This window comes from Aotus nancymaae, unplaced genomic scaffold (assembly GCF_030222135.1).
Source record: "Aotus nancymaae isolate 86718 unplaced genomic scaffold, 86718_ANA_hifiasm-v0.15.2.pri h1tg000040l, whole genome shotgun sequence".
Taxonomy (NCBI): Eukaryota; Metazoa; Chordata; class Mammalia; order Primates; family Aotidae; genus Aotus; species Aotus nancymaae.
In genome coordinates, this window is record NW_026988454.1 from 119,851,512 (window position 1) to 119,872,179 (window position 20,668).

Below are 20,668 nucleotides of genomic sequence, written 5' to 3' on the forward strand. Positions count from 1 at the left end.
TGAGAGGATTTTTTAACACAGTTTGCAATCTCCTAATCCCTTCTTAACACCATGGAGTGGGTGCCAGCCAGCAGCTGCTCTGATCGACCTTCTTCTCCTGATTTGAGTGGATCCACAGTGGTTTTGGATTCTGCCCTCAATTGTGGAATTGGGGTATATAGGAGATAGGGCTGGCTTCTTGTCCAGAGCTGGCCAACTATGGGCTCTTGACAGGGCTGCTACGTATGGTTATCCAGGCTGTGCACTGCACTTGGCCAACACAGCTGAGGGGCTCTAGTCATACCATGGATGTGCTAACATATGAGAGCATCTGGGTGGATGCAGAGTTTGTGGGCTTCCAAGATAAGCCTTCAATAGCCAGAGGGAACCCCCTCCTACATTAACCTGCACCACTACACAGAGACAGGCACACACATCACAAACTCATACACCTGGTTCTGTTCTGGCCACACTCTCATGTTCCTGAAGGTTGCATCTTTCCTATCTTGAGAGCCCTGAATTCAACCTTGTGTCTGATTCTGAGCCTCACACCATCACCATCACCTTCTAGGGGCACGGGGTTGGGGACATGTAGTGTGTGCCTGGTGCCCTGGGGTGTGTGAGTGTGAGAGTGCAGGCACAATGGATGAGCTGCAACCTGCTGGTCCTGGAAAGCTCCCAGGCCAAGCCTGGGGGCCTTTCTATACAGCAACAGCTTTTTCTGATGCCTGATGGGATGCGGCCACACTTAAAAGCTGGCTCATTTATGGAAACAGCATTTGGGTGCAGGTGCACTTAAGCCGGATGCTCCCAGGAAAGCTTAAAGCCAGCACTTGCTCCGCCCTGTCTTTTTCCCTTGTTTGCCTTCTTCCTTTGCATATGGGCCACACTCAGGTCCCCTAACTCATCTAGAGGGAACCACTGCCCATATTTCTGCTTTCTCCATCAGGGCCTTGGACACTTGGTCAAGTTGTACACTGATAGACAATTTATACGAATTGTATAATCTATATAAATAATACATAATTACATATAAATAGATGTATACATATATACAATCTATAGGATATATAACATATATCAAATATATGTGCATACATATCTCAGAATGAGCTAGGTTATGCTACAGTAACAAACCACTCTAAAATCTCAGTGGCTGAAAACAACACAAGCTTATTTCTTGCTTACATTACTGGCTGGGTGACCTTGAGCAAGTAACTTAACCTCTCCGAGCCTCAGTTTCCTCATTCCTAAAATAGGAATAATGGTGCCCATCTGATAGGGCTGTTAAGGGGAGTAAGTGGAGCTGGATACAGGGGCTCATGCCTGTGACCCCAGCACTTGGGAGGCTAAGGCACGTGGATCAGTTGAGGCCAGGAGTTCAAGACCAACCTGGCCAACATGATGAAACCCTGTCTCTACTAAAAATACATAAATTAGACAGGAGTGATGGTCTGCATGCCTGTTAAAAACCTTATCAGATCCAGGTCGGGGTGGTAGCTCACACCTGTTATCTCAGCACTTTGGGAGGCCATGGTGGGTGGATCACCTGAGGTCAGGAGTTTGAGACCAGCCTGGCCAACATGGTGCAACCCCATCTCTACTAAAGGTACAAAAATTAGCTGGGCATGGTGGTGGATGCCTGGAATCCTAGCTACTCGGGAGGATGAGGCAGGAGAATCACTTGAACCTGGAAGGCAGAGGTTACATTGAGCTAAGACTGCACCACTGCATTCCAGCCTGGGCAATAGGGTAAGACTCTGTCTCAAAAAAAAAAAAAAAAAAAAAAAATCCTTATCAGATCCAATTCCATTCCTAGATCCTGCTCCCTTGCCTGCTTCTACTAAAGAGGCTGGAAAAGCCAAAAAAAAAAAAAAAAAAAAAAAAAACGGCCAGCCTTGGTGCCTCATACCTATAATCCCAGCACTTTGGGACACTAAGGCGGGTGGATCATTTAAGGTCTGTGGTTCAAGACTACCCTGGCCAACATGGTGAAGCCCCGTCTCTACTAAAAATACAAAACCTAGCGGGACATGGTGGCACACACTTATTTTGGCTACTTGGGAGGCTGAGTCAGGAAAATCCCTTGAACCCAGGAGGCAGAGGCTATAGTGACCCAAGATTGCACCACTGTACTCCAGCCTGGGCAACAGAGCCAGACTCCATCTAAAAAAAAAAAAAAAAAAAAGCATTATCAGATCCAATTCCATTCTCAACTCCCTGTCCCCTTGCCTGCTTCTACAAAAGAGGCTGGAAAAGCAAGAAAACTGGCCAGGCGCAGTGTCTCACACCTGTAATCCCAGCTTTGGGATTACAGATGTGAGCCACCGCACCCATTCCACTACCTGTATTTTTAAAAATTGTTCAAAATGACTATATGTTGCTCACAAAATCAAAGAGGATAGTTATTTTTGAAAAAGAGACTGCCAGTGCAGTGGCTTATGCCTGTAACCCCAGCACTTTGGGAGACTGAGGCAGGCTGATCACCTGAGGTCGGGAGTTCGAGACCACCCTAACCAACATGGAGAAACCCCGTCTCTACTAAAAATACAACATTAGCCAGACATGGTGGTGCATGCCTGTAATCCCAGTTATTCAGGAGGCTGAAGCAGGAGAATCACTTGAACCCAGGAGGCGGAGGTTGTGGTGAGCTGAGATCACGCCATTGCACTCCAGCCTGAGCAACAAGAAAGAAACTCCGTCTCAAAAAAGAAAAAAGAAAGAAAGAAAAGAAAAAGAGACCAACTGTGGCTGTTGTACCTCTACTCCACCTGAAGTGATTATCACAGGGTACACGGGGGTGGGGAGCTGGGATCTCCCTGCTTTGGTCTGGTTATCCACAGCAAGCTGGGGCACAGGGAGGGAAGGACTCCTTCTGTGAACTTGCTTGGGCCCAGCTGGAAAATGTGTCCTTGCAGAGGCCGCTCAGGCCCAAGATTGGGAAACGAAGAGGCTGGGGACAAGGCAGCAGCTCATCTTTCCACCTCTACCTGTTTAAATCCCTCTCACTCTTTATGTGTGAGTACAAATGCCACCTTCTCTGTGAAGCCTTCCCAGATCTCTCCCAAATATCTTCCTCCCTCAGCATACTGACATTTTGCTTATGCGTTGTGGCAGTTAATTTTTGCACTGGATGAAGGGATACCCAGAGAGCTGGTAAAGCTTTATTTCTGGGTGTCTCCGTGAGGGTGCTTGCCAAAGAGACTGGCATTTGAGTTCATAGACTAAGTAAGGAGAATCTGCCCTCACCCTGTGTGGGCAGGCACCATCTAATTGGCTTAGGCCTAGAGAGAAGAAAAAGGCAGGGGAAAGGTGAATTTTCTCTCTCTCTCTCTCTCTCTCTCTCTCCCCCCCCCCCCCTCTCCTGGAGCTGGGACACCCTTCTTCTCCTGCCCTTGGACTCCAGAACTTGCACCGGCAGCAACCCCTCCCTGCTCCCATGTTTTCAGTCCTTCAGCTCCAGACTGAGAGTTACACCATCGGTTTCCTTGGTTCTAAATGCTTTGGGTTTGAACTGAGCCATGCTACTGGCTTCCCTGGTTCTTCATCTTGCATATTGTGGGACTTCTCAGTCTCCATAAACATGTGAGCCAATCCCCCAATACATCTTTCTCATACCTCTCTCTGTCTATATCCTACTGGCTCTGTTTCTCTGAAGAACTCTGGCTAATGTGTGTGTTATATTAGTTTTCTATGTTGCATAACAAATAACCACAAAGTCAGCAGTTTTAAAACTACACACATTTATTATCTCACAGTTTCTATGGGCCAGGAGTCCAGGCACAGCTTAGCTGGTCCTCTGCCTAGGGTCTCACAAGGCTGCTATCAGGGCGTCACCTGGGCTGTGTTTTCATCTGGAGGCTCAACTGGGGAAGAATCCACTTCCAATGTATTCAAGTTGTTGGCAGAATTCATTTTGTTGTGGCTATGTGACAAGGGAGCTGGGTTTTCACTCAACCTTTCCTGGAGGCCACACTCAGATCCTAGAGGCTGCCCTCCGTTCCTTGTTATACCAACTTCCTCACCATGGCTACTTATTTCATCAAGTCAGTGAGGAGAGTCTCTCTGCAATCTGCTAACGTCTATATAACCTAACAATCCACAGAGTGATGTCCTATCACCTTTGCCATATTCTGTGTGTTAGAATCAAGTCACAGGCCTCCTCATCCACACTCAAAAGGAGAGAATTGTACAAAGGCAGGAACAACAGGAGGTAGAAATCACTGGGGTCACCTTAGAGTCTATTGTGACATTCACTCTTCTATGATAACATGGATATAAGATTCATTTCTTTCTGGAAGTATTATATAGGCAACTCTTTGTTGCCAGCCTGCTCTCAGGAACCCAGCAAGCTCACAGAGAATGGAGCCCATTATGTTATTCAAGTCTCACCTGCTCCCAACCCCAGGCACATGCATTCCACATGGTCAGTCATGTGCTGCTTGTTCTGTTTGCCCTGCCCCTACTCATTCTCCATCTTTCTTTTCTTTTCTTTTTTTGAGACAAAGTCTCGCTCTATCACCCAGACTGAAGTGCAGTGGCACGATCTCAGCTCACTGCAACCTCCGCCTCCTGGGTTCAAGTGATTCTCCTGCCTCAGCCTCCTGAGTAGCTGGGACTACAGGCACCTGCTACCATGCCCAGCTAATTTTTGTATTCTTAGTAAAGATGGGGTTTCACTATATTGGCCAGGCTGATCTTGAACTCCTGACCTTGTGATCTGCCTGCCTTGGCCTCCCAAAGTGCTGGGATTACAGGTGTGAGCCACTGCCCACAGCCTCATTCTTCATCTTCCTCCAGCTCTGAGACTCAGGAGACTGACACCACGGACTGCATCACCCAGACTCTGTTGCCCTCTGGCTTCCAGCTGGGTTCACCCACTGAGAAGCTGGAGGAAGAGCTCACAGTTGGGGCAGTGGTATTTTCCTCCACCTTCAGCTGCCTGCCATAGCTCTTTGGGCTCCTGTAATCACGGCTCCCTCCCTTTGCCCCTCCAGGCATGATAAGGGCTTCCCTCTCGCTACTCTCTGGGTACATCACCATTTCCTTAACTATGCTCACCTCTCTGTTAGTAGTCCCTACATCAACTCTCCTCGATTACCTTTTTGAGAGTGACATTTGACTGACGATAGCTTGAGCCCAGTAAAATATTGAGTGCACGCATGCACAGATGATTAAAGAAAAATTCTGTAATCCCAGGGCTTTTGGAGGCAGAGGTGGGGGATCACTTGAGGTCAGGAGTTTGAGACTAGCCTGGCCAACATGATGAAACCCTGTTTCTACTAAAAATACAAAAATTACCCAGGCGTGGTGGCACGTGCCTTTAGTCCCAGCTACTCTGGAGGCTAAGGCAGGAGAATTGCTTGAACCTGGGAGGCAGAGGTTGCAGTGAGCCAAGATCGCACCACTGCACTCCAGCCTGGGTGACAAGAGCGAAACTCCAAATCAAAGAAAAGAAAAGAATTCTTAAAAAGCTAAAATTGGATGAAACTATGCTTCAATATCTACTATGTTCAAGGCATGATGCTAAATGTGTTGAATAGGTGCATGAGTCCTGTAGGGGAGGGGGAGTATTATTACTGCCACCTGAGACAAAAGGAGTTTGCGGCAGAAAATTTAAATCACCTGCTCAGGTTCACGAGCCTTTTAGTGGTGGTACCAAAGTTTTCCTACCTCATCATCATGCTTTTCTCTTAAACCTTCACACCTCTGCAGAAGGGCTGGATAGAACCAGAGGGACCCCACCAACCCCTCACTCAAGCACCATCTCCCTCAGCCTTCCCCTTGTGTTGTAGCCCTCTGCCCAACACTTCCATTGACAGAATGCTCGCTCCATTTGTGGGAGGAGCGCCCCCACCCCTTGTCTCCAGCCCAGGGTGGGAATGGAATCCCCCGAGACAGGGATGCCAAGGCAGGGAGGCCTGAGATCAACACCAAGGCCCTAAGGAAGCAGTATGCACAAGGCATGTGTGAGGCCGGAGTACAGGTCACTGCATACGCAGTGAGAGAGGCTCCTGGATTCCCTGACTGCTCTGTCTGCAGGAATCTCCTGGGACAGACGCCAGATCAGAGGAAGAGGCTCCACCTGGCGGAATGGGGCCAAGGGGAGAGAGTGGATGGGGCGGGTGCAGAGAGGTGGGAAGCCAAGTCAGGAAGAGACAGGAGGGGCAGCAATCCCAGGCCAGACTAATCCCCTTCCAAGGCTGCCTGCCTGCCCTCCCACTCCACAGAAACACAGAAGGGCCCTGGGCACAGGTTCACTTGCCTCCCGGGCTTATCTCACTCAAATCAAGGTGAGACCTTGGCCAGCTTCTTTAAAGGGTTTCTAAGGGCTTCCGTGGAGGCTGCACTACCAAGGTGAACCTCAAGAGGGAGCCCATTCTCCAGGGCAGGGAAGGAGGCGTCTGCTAGGGGAGTGATGACGCCTGATGGGGACCCTGCGCCTCACCCTGCACAGGCTATAGGATCTGGGAGGGCAGGGACTGTTTCTTTCGTATCTTTGCATCTTAAGGATCCAGCCCACAGCCCACAGGGTCTGTTGGGTGACTGACTGAATGAATAAGACTTCTAGTTATACATAGACTGAAAACTTCCACTTATCTCTGCTTCTTTTCAAAATCCCACTAACATGTTAATAAATGCATGTTTAAAAAAAAAAAGACAGCAGATAAGGGGGTTCTAATAAAATTTTGGAAAACAAGGCAGATGGACAAGTGGTAACTTTCTTATGAGAGCAGAGAAAGTCGAAACCTAAATGCTTTCAACGAGGAGGAGACTGGCTGGTCGCGATGGCTCATGCCTGAAATTCCAGCACTTTGGGAGGCAGAAGCGGGTGGATCACGAGGTCAAGAGATCAAGACCAGACTGGCCAACATGGTGAAACCCCGTCTCTCCTAAAAATACAAAAATTAGCTGGGTGTGGTGGTGCATGCCTATAGTCCCAGCTACTTGGGAGGCTGAGGAAGGAGAATCACTTGAACCTGGTAAGCCAGGGTTGCCGTGAGCTGAGATCATGCCACTGCACTCCAGCCTAGTGGCAGAACAAGACTCTGTCTCACAAAAGAAAAAAAAAGTCTACATATGAAGAATGAGAAAAGAGAAAAACACCGCATACCTTCCCTCACCCCAGCCCCCACCCCAGCTCCTTCTCGTGCCTGGCTCCTTGAACACTGATGATCAAGCAGAAGGAGAGACCTGGTACAGATGCCAGATGGTCTGGGGCCAGCCAAGGCTCATCAGGCATTTGAGGAAAACCTCTAACTCAAAAGAGAGCCTACAGCAAGCCAGGAGGAACACAAGGATTCTATGCTGTTAGGGTGCCTCGAGGGCTCCCCGCCTCCCTCCACTCAGCTTACCATCTTCTCAAAGAAAACCGGACAGGACAGCCTGGCCTGTGTCATGGGCTGCTTGTCTGGGTCTCCGGACACCATCTTTCCTTCCCACACCAGCCCTATCTCTCTGCACAGAAGTATGCCCCATGGATTACACCATCATACCTACAGGAGGACGAGACTTAGGAATGAACCCAGCTGAATTCACCCTGTGGTGTGTTGGTAAATGTTTCTCTGGAAAAAAGAAACCCCAATTCGTAGGCATTTGCTCACTTCCGTGGTGTAAATGCTCCCACCACAGCTGATTTCAAACTGCCGACAGGAAGTTACTGATTGTGGAGTGGGGAAGACCTGGGCCCACCCAGCTCTTACAGGCCAGTATGTGCTAGCTCCAGCACACCACTGGGGTCCCCTCTGAATGGCAGTGACTGGGAACTCACTCAAACCACTGCTATGAATCCAGTGCCCTCTACCTCCATCCCCCTCTTCCACGCCCCATGACTCATGAGCCCAACTAGCTTCAGAGCCAGCTCTTCTAGACCAGAGGAGACAGCAAGGATGGGAAATCCATCCCCCACCAACAAACTACAAGTCAGAAGCAGCAGCTTTATGTAAAACTGGGGCTGGAAGGGGACTCCTTAGAGACTGTGTTCATTCCCTGAATTCTTCCTCATTCTGCTGCTCCAACTGGGGTAAAATGATCTTGTAAGAAAGCAGGAGTCCGCCAGGTGCAGTGGCTCAAGCCTGTAATCCCAGCACTTTGGGAGGCCGAAGCCAGTGGATCGCCTGAGGTCAGGAGTTCAAGACCAGCTTGGTCAACATGGTGAAACTCTGTCTCTACTAAATATACAAAAATTAGCCAGGCGTGGTGGCTGGCGCCTGTAATCCCAGCTACTTGGGAGGCTGAGGCAGGAGAACCGCTTGAACCCAGGAGGAGGAGGTTGCAGTGAGCTGAGATCGCACCATTGCCCTCCAGCCTGGCTGACAGAGTGAAACTCCATCTCAAAAAAAAAATAAAAAAAAAAAATAAAAAGAACTTAGGAGTCATGGACAGTTGATGGATCTCTTCCTTTTTTCTTTTTCTTTTTTTTTGACAGTCTCACTCTGTCACCCAGGCTGGAGTGCAATGGCATCATCTTGGCTTATTGCAACCTCCATCTCCCGGCTTCAAGCGATTCTCATTCCTCAGCCTCACAAGTAGCTGGGATTATAGGCACCCGCCATCATGCCCAGCTAATTTTTGTATGTTTATAGAGACAGGGGTTCACCATGTTGGCCAGGCTGGTCTTGAACTCCTGACCTCAAGTGATCTGCCCACCTCAGCCTCCCAAAGTACAGGCATGAGCCACCACGCCCAGCCTCTCCTCCTTATTTTTGGAGGGGTCCAAGCCTGGCCCATGGGGAGGCTGGAGCCAGGATTGGCTTTGCTTGGGACTCAAGCACTGGAGCAGGGCTGAGTTTACTTTTGGGGTTAGGGAGCTGAGAATCAAGTCCTTCCAAGTCTTCAGAAACTCTGAACATAACCTTACTCTACAACATCCCCATGGCCTCAATTTACCCACTCACAGCCACCCATTCAGATCCCAGGGAAAGAAAGGACAAACTTTAACTGCTACTGAGAAGACAGACCTCCCTTCATCATTGTTGATAGGTGGGCATAGCACAGCTGCCTTAGCCCGAATACAGGTCGCTCCTCCTGCTGTGAGCAGCCCTTCCCCTCGGGGACCTGAGGTCACAGGGGTGAGGGTGCAGGGTTGGGGGGCTTCTGGTTGGTTCAGGCCTAGGAACGCCACAAGACCAAATTGGCAGGAGGCACGTCAAAGCGCTTGCGGGTGTGGTCGGTGTCCCGGAGGTACAGGTAGCCACAGGTCGGCTTCTGCAAGGTGTAGAAGGGGTTCAGGGAGTTGGAGTACTGGGAGGTGTAGACATTGAACCTGAGCTTGTCTGGGCTCTGCCCCTGAGAGTCCACCACCACCGGCACATAGGCTGCCGCCAGAGATTGCTCGCGGTCCTGCGTCCACGTCCGGGACAGGGGCGGGTGTGGAGCCTTCACCCTTTTGCATGACGGTGTCTTCGGCCCATGACTGGGTACAGAGGGTTGCTGTGAGTCCTGGGAGCGGGGAAAGAAGGGGAGAGCTGAGGTATTGGACACTGGGACTTCAACTGCTATGCCAGGGCAGGAGGGAGGAGAAGGAGCCACAGCTCAGAAGCCCCCAGAGCCACTCTGGAGCACTGCTATGCTGGCTGTGGAGCCAGGGACCTCCGGAGCAGGGGAGAGCCATCAAGGTCCCCTGACCTGGCCCCTGCTGCTGCAGAACTCTGACTACCTACCAGAGGCAACGGCCAGCTCCCAGAGACTAGGAACCTCCCAGAGACTAGGAGGGATTGGCTTCAGTCCCTCCCACCCTCTTCCCCCGCATCCAGTCCGTCTGTCCTTGTCCTTCCCATGGCTTCTGTGTGGCCCTCCTCTCCCTCTTCTCTGCCACAGCTCCATCAGGCCTTCGCCCTCTCTCTCCTGCGGGGGCCCCTCCAGCTTTCCCTCCGCCAGGGGTTCCTGTCTCCCACCCTCCTGCTTGGTCACGCTGTGCTTCACACTCACACCAGAATAAGCCTTACTGCATTTGCGGCCAGATCGCTTGGCTCTCCACCTCAAGGCATCTTTTGCGCTCCACTGCCTAGAAAATAAGCCTAAGGCGGGAGCAGTGGCTCATGCCTGTAATCCCAGAACTTTGGGAGGCCAAGGCGGGTGGATCACGTAAGGTCAGAAGTTCGAGACCAGCTTGACCAACATGGTGAAACCCTGTCTCTACTAAAAATACAAAAATTGGCTGGGTGCAGTGGCTCATGCCTGTAATCCCAGCACTTTGGGAGGCCGAGATGGGTGGATCGCAAGGTCAAGAGATTTAGACCATCCTGGCCAACATGGTGAAACCCCGTCTCTACTAAAAAATACAAAAATTAGCTGGGCATGGTGGCTTATGCCTGTAGTCCCAGCTACTTGGGAGGCTGAGGCAGGAGAATACTTGAACCCAGGAGGCAGAGGTTGCAGTAAGCCGAGATTGCACCGCTGCACTCCAGCTTGGTGACAGAGCAAGACTCCATCTCAAAAAAAAATAAAAAATAAAAAAATTAGGCAAGCATGGTGGCACGTGCCTGTAGTCCCAGCTACTCGGGAGGCTGAGTCAGTAGAGTTGCTTGAACCCGGGAGCCAGAGGTTGCAGTGAGCCAAGATTGCTCTACTGCACCCTAGCCTGGGTGACAGAGCAAGACTTTGTCTCAAAAAAAAAAAGAAAGAAAGAAAGAAAGAAAAGAAAGCCTAAAAGCCCTAAGCCTGGAATGCAAGACCTTTAAGAAAGTGGCCCCTAGGCAGGGCGCGGTGGTTCATGGCTGTAATCCCAGCACTTTGGGAGGCCAAGGCTGGTGGATCACCTAAGTTCAGGAGTTCAAGACCAGCCTGGCCAACATGGTGAAACTCTGTCTCTACTAAAAATACAAAAATTAGCCGGATATGGTGGTGGGTGCCTATAATCCCAACTACTGGGGAGGTTAAAGCAGGAGAATTGCTTGAACCTGGGAGGCAGAGGTTGTGGTGAGTCAAGATGGTGTCATTGCACTCCAGCCTGGGCAACAAGAGCAAAACTCTGTCTAAAAAAAAAAAAGGTGACATTTTGGGCTGGATGATAGAAAAAAAAAAGAGAAAGAAAGAAAAAGCCAGGCACAGTGGGTCACACCTGTAATCTCAGCACTTTGGGAGGCCGAGGTGGGTGGATCATGGTGTTCAAGACCAGCCTGGCCAAGATGGTGAAACACTGTCTCTACTAAAAATACAAAAATTAGCCAGGCTTGGTGTTGGGTGCCTGTAATTCCTACTACTCCGGAGTCTGAGGCAGAGAATTGCTTGAACCCAGAAGGTAGAGGTTGCAGTGAGCCGAGATCACACCATTGCACTCCAGCCTGGGTGACAGAGTGAAACTCCATCTCAAAAACAACAACAAAAAAGAACATGGCTTCCACTCTCCAGTGCCTCCATCCCTCCACCCACCCTGCATTCCAGCTGCACAGTCTACCTCTCGTTCCCTGCTCACATCCGGCACTTTCAGAGCCTGTCCCTTGGCTCAGGTGTTTCCCAGCCCTGCATGCCCTCCCTCCTGTTCACTAGCGACATTCTGTCTTTCCGATTAGAGCTTCAGGTCCTTAAGGACAACGGCCTCATACCTTTACCCTTGACATAACAGCCTGCAAAATCCTATTTCCTCTTTTACTCTAGATGAATGCATTTAGAGAAAGCTCACTAAATGTTGGTTCAGTGGAACTGAATTCTGGTGAGGGGTAGCTCACCTTCCAGCCAGCCCGCCAGCCCATTTTATTTTAGAATGTATCTCATTGTTACCAAATGCGTCTCCTACTCACCCACACCTACCTCGTCCTAACCACCACTTTTGGTTGATTACCTATTGGGGTCTACCACTCTCTAGGAGGTCCCCATTACCACGTTCAGCACATCACACTGACACTGATTTATTCCTGTCACTACGCTTCTTGAAGGGTCACTACCCTTCCTGTGACCAAGCTATCCTGCGCACCTTCAAATCCCCACACCGTGTTCCAGGTTCCAGCTGTGCATTTTATTAGGGACTGTCCTCGTGGTGATGGTACCACCAAAGGATGAGGTGTCTGTAGGCAACCATCCATCCTGCGTATGCGTCAGCTGGCTCTGTTCTAGGCCACCAGGCTTCAGCTGTCAGGGAAACCCATTTCCTCTCCCCCAGCCTCATAGCCCTCCAGCCTCCAGGCATGGAGAGCACCCCTAGCTACAGGATTAGTGGAAGCTGAGCCCCTGCCCTTTTTTTTTTTTTTTTTTTTGAGACCGAGTCTCACTTTGTTGCCCAGGCTAGAGTGCAATGGCATGATCTTGGCTCACTGCAACCTCCACCTCCTGGGCTCAAGCATGCCTCAGCCTCAGCCTCCCAAGTAGCAGGAACTACAAGGTATGTGCCACCACACTGGCTAATTTTATATTTTTAGTAGAGATGGGGTTTCACCATATTGCCCAGGCTGGTCTCAAACTCCTGAACTCAGGTGATCCACCCACCCCTCAGCCACCCAAAAAGTGTTGGGATTACAGGTGAGAGCCACCCGGCCCGTCTTAGAAAAGAACTCCTGTGCTCAAGTTATTATGTAGTTCTTTTTTTTTTTTTTTTTTGAGACAGTCTCGCCCTTGTTGCCCAGACTGGAGTGCAGTGGCCCAATCTCGGCTCACTGCAACCTCTGCCTCCTGGGTTCAAGCAATTCTCCTGCCTCAGCCTCCCGAGTAGCTGGGATTACAGGCATGCGCCACCACACCCAACTAATTATTTTGTATTTTTAGTAGAGATGGGGTTTCTCCATGTTGGTCAGGCTGGTCTCAAACTCCCTACCTCAGGTGATCCACCCGCCTCAGCCTCCCAAAATGCTGATATTACAGGCATGAGCCACCACACCTGGCATGATGAATTCCTTTGCATATAATTTACAAACTATCTGCCCAGCCCAAACTTGTCCAGGGCTTTCCTCCAAAGCAGGCTTTGTTCCTATTGGTTACTACCCAGGTATATATGTGCCCTCAGTTTTGCAAATTTGCAGGTTTCAAAATTCTTCCGATTCTTCCAAGTTCAGTAGCAGACTTAAAACCTTCTCCAGGAACCCCTGAAGCCTCCTGCAGCCCCTGCCCCATCTTGTCCTCTTCTGTGCCTTCTGGACCCCTCTCAGGGTGTGCTCCTTTGCTGGAGGGACCTAGGTGAGTCAGGCATACACATTTTGAAGTCATTATTTGGAGTCCTACAGGTGCACTGGGACCACTTTCTGCAGTCTTGTCTCATCTTAGTCCTTAGGTAGTCCTTTGCTAAAGTCCCAACAGGCTGTAACGGCTCCCAGCAGTCAGGACTGCATCCTATGCATCTCTTTGTCCCTAGAGCCTACCCCAGTGCTGGTGCACAGACATGAGAAAGGAGCAAGTGTTCTATCGCCTTCCCAGGCTCTTCCAGGCTCAGCCCCGGGCACAGGTGCTTATAGGCAGAGGGGCGAGCACTGCTAATGAACTGTAGTGGTCATCAAGGATTGTTTTCCAGCCAGGTGCAGTGCATCGCACCTGTCATCCCAACACTTTGAGAGGCTGATGTGTGAGAATTATTTGAGGCCCAGAGTTCAAGACAAGCCTGGGCAACATAGGGAGACCTTGTCTCTATTAAAAAATTTAAAATTGGCCGGGCGTGATGACTCGCGTCTATTACAGGTGGCTCACGCCTATTACTTTGGGAGGCCAAGGCAGGCAGATCACCTGAGGAGTTTGAGACCAGCCTGGCCAACTTGGGGAAACCCTGTCTCTACTAAAAATATAAACATTAGCTGGGCATGGAGGTGGGCGCCTGTAATCCCAGCTACTCAGGAGGCTGAGGCAGGAGAATCGCTTGAACTCAGGAGGTGGAGGTTTCAGTGAGCTGAGATTGTGCCACTGCACTCCAGCCTGGGCGATGAGTGAAACTCCGCCTCAAAAAATAAAAAAAATAAGAAATTAATTAATTAAAAATTAGCCAGGCATGGTGGCATGCACCTATAGTCCTAGCCACTCGGGAGGCTGAGGCAGGAGGACGGCTCGAACCCAGGTTGAGGCTGCAGTGAGCTGTGATCATACCACTGGAGTACAGCCTGGGTGACAGAGCGTGACCCCGTCTCAAAAAAAAAACAAAAGATTGGCTGGGTGAAGTGTCTCACACCTGTGATCCCAGCATTTTGGGAGGCCAAGGCGGGTGGATCACGAGGTCAAGAGATCAAGACCATCCTGGTCAACATGGTGAAACCCCTTCTCTACTAAAAATACAAAAATTAGCTGGGCGTGGTGGCACGTGCCTGTAGTCCCAGCTACTCAGGAGGCTGAGGCAGGAGAATTGCTTGACTCCAGGAGGCGGAGGTTGTAGTGAGCCGAGATGGTGCCACCGCATTCCAGCCTGGGTAACAGAGGGAGACTGTCTCAAAAACAAACAAAACCCAAAAGAGTGTTTTCCACTTCAGTTTCTTTTTTTTTTTTGAGGCGGAGTTTCTCTCTTGTTACCCAGGCTGGAGTGCAATGGCGCGATCTTGGCTCACCACAACCTCCACCTCCTGGGTTCAGGCAATTCTCCTGCCTCAGCCTCCTGAGTAGCTGGGATTACAGGCACGCGCCACCATGCCCAGCTAATTTTTTGTATTAGTAGAGACGGGGTTTCACCTTGTTGACCAGGATGGTCTCGATCTCTTGACCTTGTGATCCACCCGCCTCGGCCTCCCAAAGTGCTGGGATTACAGGCTTGAGCCACCGCGCCTGGCTCCACTTCAGTTTCTGAGCACCACACCAAATCCTGTCAGTGGATTACCTCTTATAATCCTCACATTAACCCTTTGAGGAAGGTGTTACTATTATTAGTCCCACTTTTTTTTTTTGAGATGGAGTCTCGCTCTGTCACCCAGGCTGGAGTGCAGTGGCGTGATCTCAGCTATAGCTGGCACTACAGGCACGTGCCCCCACGCCTGGCTAAGTTTTTGTATTTTTAGTAGAGACAGGGTTTCACTGTGTTAGCCAACAAGGTTGTCTCCATCTCCTAACCTTGTGATCCGTCCGCCTCAGCCTCCCAAAGTGCTGGGATTACAGGTGTGAGCCACTGTGCCCGGCCTATTAGCCCCACTTATCACTGAAAAAAACTGAAGAGGTCAGTCACATGTTTAAGGTCACAAGCAAGGCTGGGATTTGAACCCAGGTCTTTCCACACCCTGTGCTCCATGACCTGTCTTGTGCCCACTGCTCTGTGAGAGCCGGGCCTGTCAGAGGCCTGCTCATCTTTGATTTCTTTTTTCTTTTCCTTTTTTTTTTTTTCTTAAAAAAATAAAGACAGGGTTTCACCATGTTGGTCAGGCTGGTCTTGAACTCCCGACCTAAGGTGATCCTCCCGCCTTGGCCTCCAAAGTGCTTGGATTACAGGCGTGAGCCAACACACCCGGTCCCTTTTTTTTTTTTTTTTTTTTTTTGAGACAGAGTCTTGCTCTGTTGCCCAGGCTGGAGCGCAGTGGTGCAATCTTTACTCACTGCAACCTCTGCCTCCCAGGTTCAAGTGATTCTTCTGCTTTAGCCTCCTGAGTAGTTGGGATTACAGGCACCTGCCACCATGCCCAGCTAATTTTTGTATTTTTACTACGGACAGGGTTTCCCCATGTTGGCGAGGCTGGTCTCAAACTCCTGACCTCAGATAATCTGCCTGCCTCAGCCTCCCAAAGTGCTGGGATTATAGGTGTGAGCCACCGCGCCCAGTCGCATCTTCAATTTCTTTCTGCCCTCATTCCATCAACCCACCGAGCTCCTGCCAGGTGTGCTGGGCAGCAGGTGATTAACCAAGGCTGCTGGGCCCAGCTCCCAGCTCACTGGAGGGCGGGGCAGCCAGATTTCCCAGTCTGGCAAGAACATGGTGGGGTTTTGACTGCTGGATTTGGGTTCTGGGTTCCTGGACCCTGCATGGGCAGAACAACACACAGGGAAGTGTGAGGTCTACCCCATAAATCACCATCTCTTAGCAGAGCTGAGAATAGGACGGGAGTTGCTTCATTCATTCATTCGCAGCCATTCCTGAGCACCTCTTGGATGCCAGGCTCTTGGTGTGAAGGTGACAAAGACGCCACACATGAGCCCAAGAGGGTCCCCGTGGAGTACGGTGGCTCAGCTTCAGTACCTCTGGACTCTTTGGACTGGAGCATCTTTGTCGGGGGGGTTGTCCTGTGTCTTGCAGAATTACAGCTCTAATCACCAGATTCTAGTAGCACCCCCTCACAGTTGTGACAACAAAAATGTCTCCAGTCAGGCCTAGCGCGGTGGCTGACGCCTGTAATTCTGGCACTTTGGGAGGCTGAGGTGGGCAGATCACAAGGTCAGGAGTTCGAGACCAGCCTGATCAACATGGTGAAAACCCATCTTTACTAAAAATACAAAAATTAGCTGGATGTGGTGGTGCGCACCTGTAATCCCAGCTACTCAGGAGGCTAAGACAGGAGAATCGCTTGAACCCAGGAGGCAGAGGTTGCAGTGAGCTGAGATTGCGCCACTGCCTTCCAGCCTGGGTGACAGAGCAAGCGAGACTCCGTCTCAAAAAAAAAAAAAAAAAAAAACAGAATGAATCTGAGCATGTGGGTTTTGTCCTCCTAACACCACAGAAGGGCCATGAAGATGAGGGAGCTGCAGAGTCCCCACCCCCATCCCTGCTCCGCACTAACTCTTAAGCCTCAGGGCTGCATCAGCCTCCTGGCTATCTTGGGCTCATGGGGCTGGGGCCAGGGGTGACAGAGGCAGGCGCTTTCAGAATGGCTGGGGAACCAAAGAAAGCCCACAGATGGAAGGGTGGCACTCTTTACCCACAGGATTGAGGAACTGCCAAATGTCAGGCATTAGACACTCAGCTCTGCAAAAGCTCCAAAGAGCCATTTGAGATGTTACCATTTTTCAGATAAGGGGACTGAGGCTCAGAGGCATCTAAGCATTTGTCTAAGTTCACACAGTTTGTGGGGTAGCATGTAAGTACCTTGCAGAAGTCCCATGACTGGTGAGTGTCGGAACCAGGATTCAAACTCTCCTCCCTCTCTGCCCCAGCCCAGGCCCTGGCTTGGGCCCACCTGCCCTGGCTCCACACCGCAGCTGTGTTTAGGATGCTGCTGCAACATACAGGACTCTGGTGGCAAAAGGGGTAGGGGACAGCCAGGGTCCCGGAACATCCAGGGACGAAGGCCTCACAAAAGCTGGGGCAGAGACAGTCCAGGGGCAAAGATGGAAGAGGAGGAGGCGGGGTGGGGGGGAGGAGGAGGAGGAGGAGGAGGAAGAGGGAAGCTAGGCAGCACTAGCCTTGCCCTGACCTTTCTAGGGGCCAAGCCAGCCTCCAAGTGACTAACCTCAGAGGGCTGAGACACCCCATTACCTCCCGGGGCCTAGCACAGCCAGCTCTGGTGGCAGGTGAGGCCTGACTGCATACTTTCCAGGTTAACATCAGGTTTCTTTTAACTGGCTGCTCTTTGCTCACGTGCTCCTTGTCAGGTGTGCTGGGTGTGCACACACTGTGTATGTGACTGTAGATCACTGGTTCTCAGCCAGGGGTGATTCTTCCCTCAGAGGACATTTAGCATGTTGAGAGACATTCTGGGTTGTCACAGTGTGAGGTGGGTGCCAGTGACATCCAGCGGGTAGGAGCCAGGGAGGCTGCTACGTATCCTACAATGCACAGCCCCCGAAACAAAGAACCATCAGTGCCCAATGTCAAAAGCGCCAAGGTTGAGAAACCCTGGTTTAGAGGTTTCAGGAAGAAGCCCCACCTCCACTACCCGCTTCTGTCACTTCCATTCCACAAGGGGTGATTAAGTTACAGGGCAAGTAGAGGGTCTCTCCAGCCCCTCCCCTCCCTTCGGAATCCTATGATCCTGTTTTCATTTGGACTTTAAGCTAGAGCCAAAAGAAGGATTTTGGATAGAATTATCCCTCCATGGGCCGGCATGGTGGCTCATGCCTATAATCCTAGCACTTTGGGAGGCTGAGGTGGGAGGATTGCTTGAGGCCAAGAGTTCAAGACCAACCTGGCCAACATAGTGAGACCCCATCTCTATTTAAAAAAAAAACCAGCCAGTACTGTGCCTCACGCCTGTAATCCCAGAACATTGGCTGAGGTGGGCAGATCACTTGAGCCCAGGAGTTTGAGACCAGCCTCGGCAACATAGCAAAACCCGTCTCTACTTCAAATACAAAAATTAGCTGAGTGTGGTTGTGCATGCCTGTAATCCCAGCTATTCTCGAGACTGAGGCAGAAGAATCTCTTGAACTTAGGAGGAAGAGGTTGCAGTGGGTTGAGATCATGCTACTGCATTCCAGCCTGGGTGACAGAGTGGGACCTTGTCTCAAAAAAAGAGAACTATCCCCTTATGACCCCAGTCCCTGCAGGCAGACCCCACAAAGGACCTTTAGATGTACAGTACACATATATTAATATGTACACGTATACTAATATGAGTTTGTCCCTTATGCCAGGGTTTAGAGTGGGGAGGTGCATGACTCGAGAGTGGGGCTTTCTGAGTAGGTAAAGAAGATCACATCTGTGCTATTACTACAGGTTTTCTAGGAAGGCACCCCATCCTCTCAAATCCTCCAGGGCCACAGGCACAGGGCCTTGCCTGGCAAGAAATTCCACCAGCAGCCTCCTCACTCTGGGGGACGGCCTTGTGCCTTATTGAAATGCAAATAGCACTTGGGCGTGGTGGCTGGTGAAGGTCCCCAGGGGCACCTGGTGCCATGGAACGTGGCTTGGCTTTGGCGTTTGAAGGTCTGAGCTCCGGGCCTGACCCCGCCCTTACAGGTCAGGCGAACTTAGGCAAGTTGCTGAGCCTCTTTGAGCTTAGGTGGCCTCATCAAAACAATGGGGATAATAAGGCTATCTACTTCACCAGCTTGTTGTGGGGTGCCATGAGTGCTGGGGACCGTAAAGGCACAGTGCAAACAGTCATTATGATCAGCCTCTCGGGCAGTTACACTGATGTTTCACACACTTGTCTGAATCTATAGGAGAGAACGTTTTCCTCATGGGGAGCACAGAGGCTTTGAAGGGAGTGGTTTGGGAGGCTGGGGGTAGGCCTCAGCTTCCTCATGTGGCTGGGTAGCATGGGGGCCTGAAGCCAGCTACCCCAGATCAAATTCCAGCTCCCTGCAGGGCCCGGTGGTTCACATCTGTGATCTCATTGGGAGGCTGAGGTGGAAGGATTGCTTGAGCTCATGAGTTCGAGACTAGCCTGGGCAACATGGAGAGACCTTATCTCTATTTTATAATAAAGTAAAAAAAAAAAAAAAAAAAAAAAAAACCAAATGACTGAGCATGGTGGCTCACGCCTGTAATCTCAGCACTTTGGGATGCCAAGGCAGGAGGATCACTTGAGGTCAGGAGTTCAAGGCCAGCCTGGTCAACATGGTGAAACCCTGGCTCTACTAAAAATACGAAAAAATTAGCCAGGCATGGTGGCATGTACCCGTAATCCCAGCTACTTAGGAGGTTGAGAGGCTGAGGTGGGAGAATTGTTTGAACATGGGAGGCAGAGATTGCAGTAAGCTGAAACTGTGCCACTACACTCCAGCCTAGGCAACAAAGCAAGACTCAATCTCAAAAAAAAAAAAAGAAAAAAAAAAAAATTCCAGCCCCCTGACTCACTCACTAGCTGCCTGATCCTTAGGCAAATTATAATCTCTGTACTTTAATTTTCCCAAGTATAATAACAAGAGCTGTACCTCATAGGGTTAATGAGGGCTTAATGAGCTACTCCATGTAAAGTGCCTAGACCTCTTAAACTCCACGTTTAGCTACGTGATTACTTATCTCAAGTTTGCCTTGGAGATGGGATAACACGAACCAAACAGTCCAGGACACATTTTCCAGCAGTGAAGGGGCAGAGGAAGCAAGATGGATGGTGTCCTTTTCCCTCTCTCCATCTCCCCAGGGAGACAGCAGAGGTCCCACAGCTGGGGAGTACAAGGCAGGCAGCAGCACCAGCCCCCAACTAAGCCTTTTGTAAGAGGACCCAGCTCCCAGCCACGCAGGTGAGGCTGGCTGGAGCCTTCATGCTCCTTCCTGCCAATCAGGCTTCTGTGACCCTGGCTGCCTTTCTCCAGCCCTGTGATATCATCTCACCTTGCACATCCTGGACCAGGGCCTTTCTTGATGGTCAGATGGAACTTCTGGTGGTCAGGGGGGACTTTTGGCAGGATATTGAGAGTGCCAAGGTGGGGAGAATGTGTATGGGGCAGGGAGCATTGTGACACCTCTTTACAACACAATTCCTTCTGTCTTCCCAAAGAGACATGAAGCCAGGGCTGGGGAATGACATTTCAGGACATGGAAATGTCTTTTTTTTTTTTTTTTTAAAGATGGGGTTTCACCATGTTGGTCAGGCTGGTCTTGAACTCCCGACCTCAAGTGATCCGCCTGCCTTGGCCTCCAAAGTGCTTGAATTACAGGCGTGAGCCACCACTCCTGGCCTTGGAAGTGTCTTTTAACCTTGACACTGAACCACTATGTGATTCTCTCTTCCCACAAACCCATAGGACCCTAAAACTATGGGCAGGGGGTGAATGGAGAGAGATCATCCTAATTATCCAGATGCCTCCAGAAGACGTAATATCCCTCCATGCCCCAACATCACTGTCAGGAAGGCAATGTACCCTGGCAACTCTTCATTCATTCTATCTCTATCTATCTATCTATCTATGTATCTATGTATCTATGTATCTATCTATCATCTAACATCTACTTGCCTTCCAAATTACAGAGATGAGTGGATGA

At 50.4% G+C, this 20,668-nt stretch overlaps 1 protein-coding gene across 1 annotated transcript; it reads right to left on the reverse strand.

The window, feature by feature from the left end:
- Positions 1 to 8,629: 8,629 nt before the first annotated feature.
- CIMIP3 (ciliary microtubule inner protein 3) lies at positions 8,630 to 20,095 on the reverse strand. Its single transcript, XM_064361047.1, has 2 exons — positions 20,018 to 20,095; positions 8,630 to 9,420 (listed from the first exon to the last, which is right to left on the reverse strand). The coding sequence occupies exons 1-2, from the start codon at positions 20,024 to 20,026 to the stop codon at positions 9,091 to 9,093; spliced, it is 339 nt and encodes a 112-aa protein (XP_064217117.1). The 5' UTR covers positions 20,027 to 20,095; the 3' UTR covers positions 8,630 to 9,090.
- Positions 20,096 to 20,668: the final 573 nt, after the last annotated feature.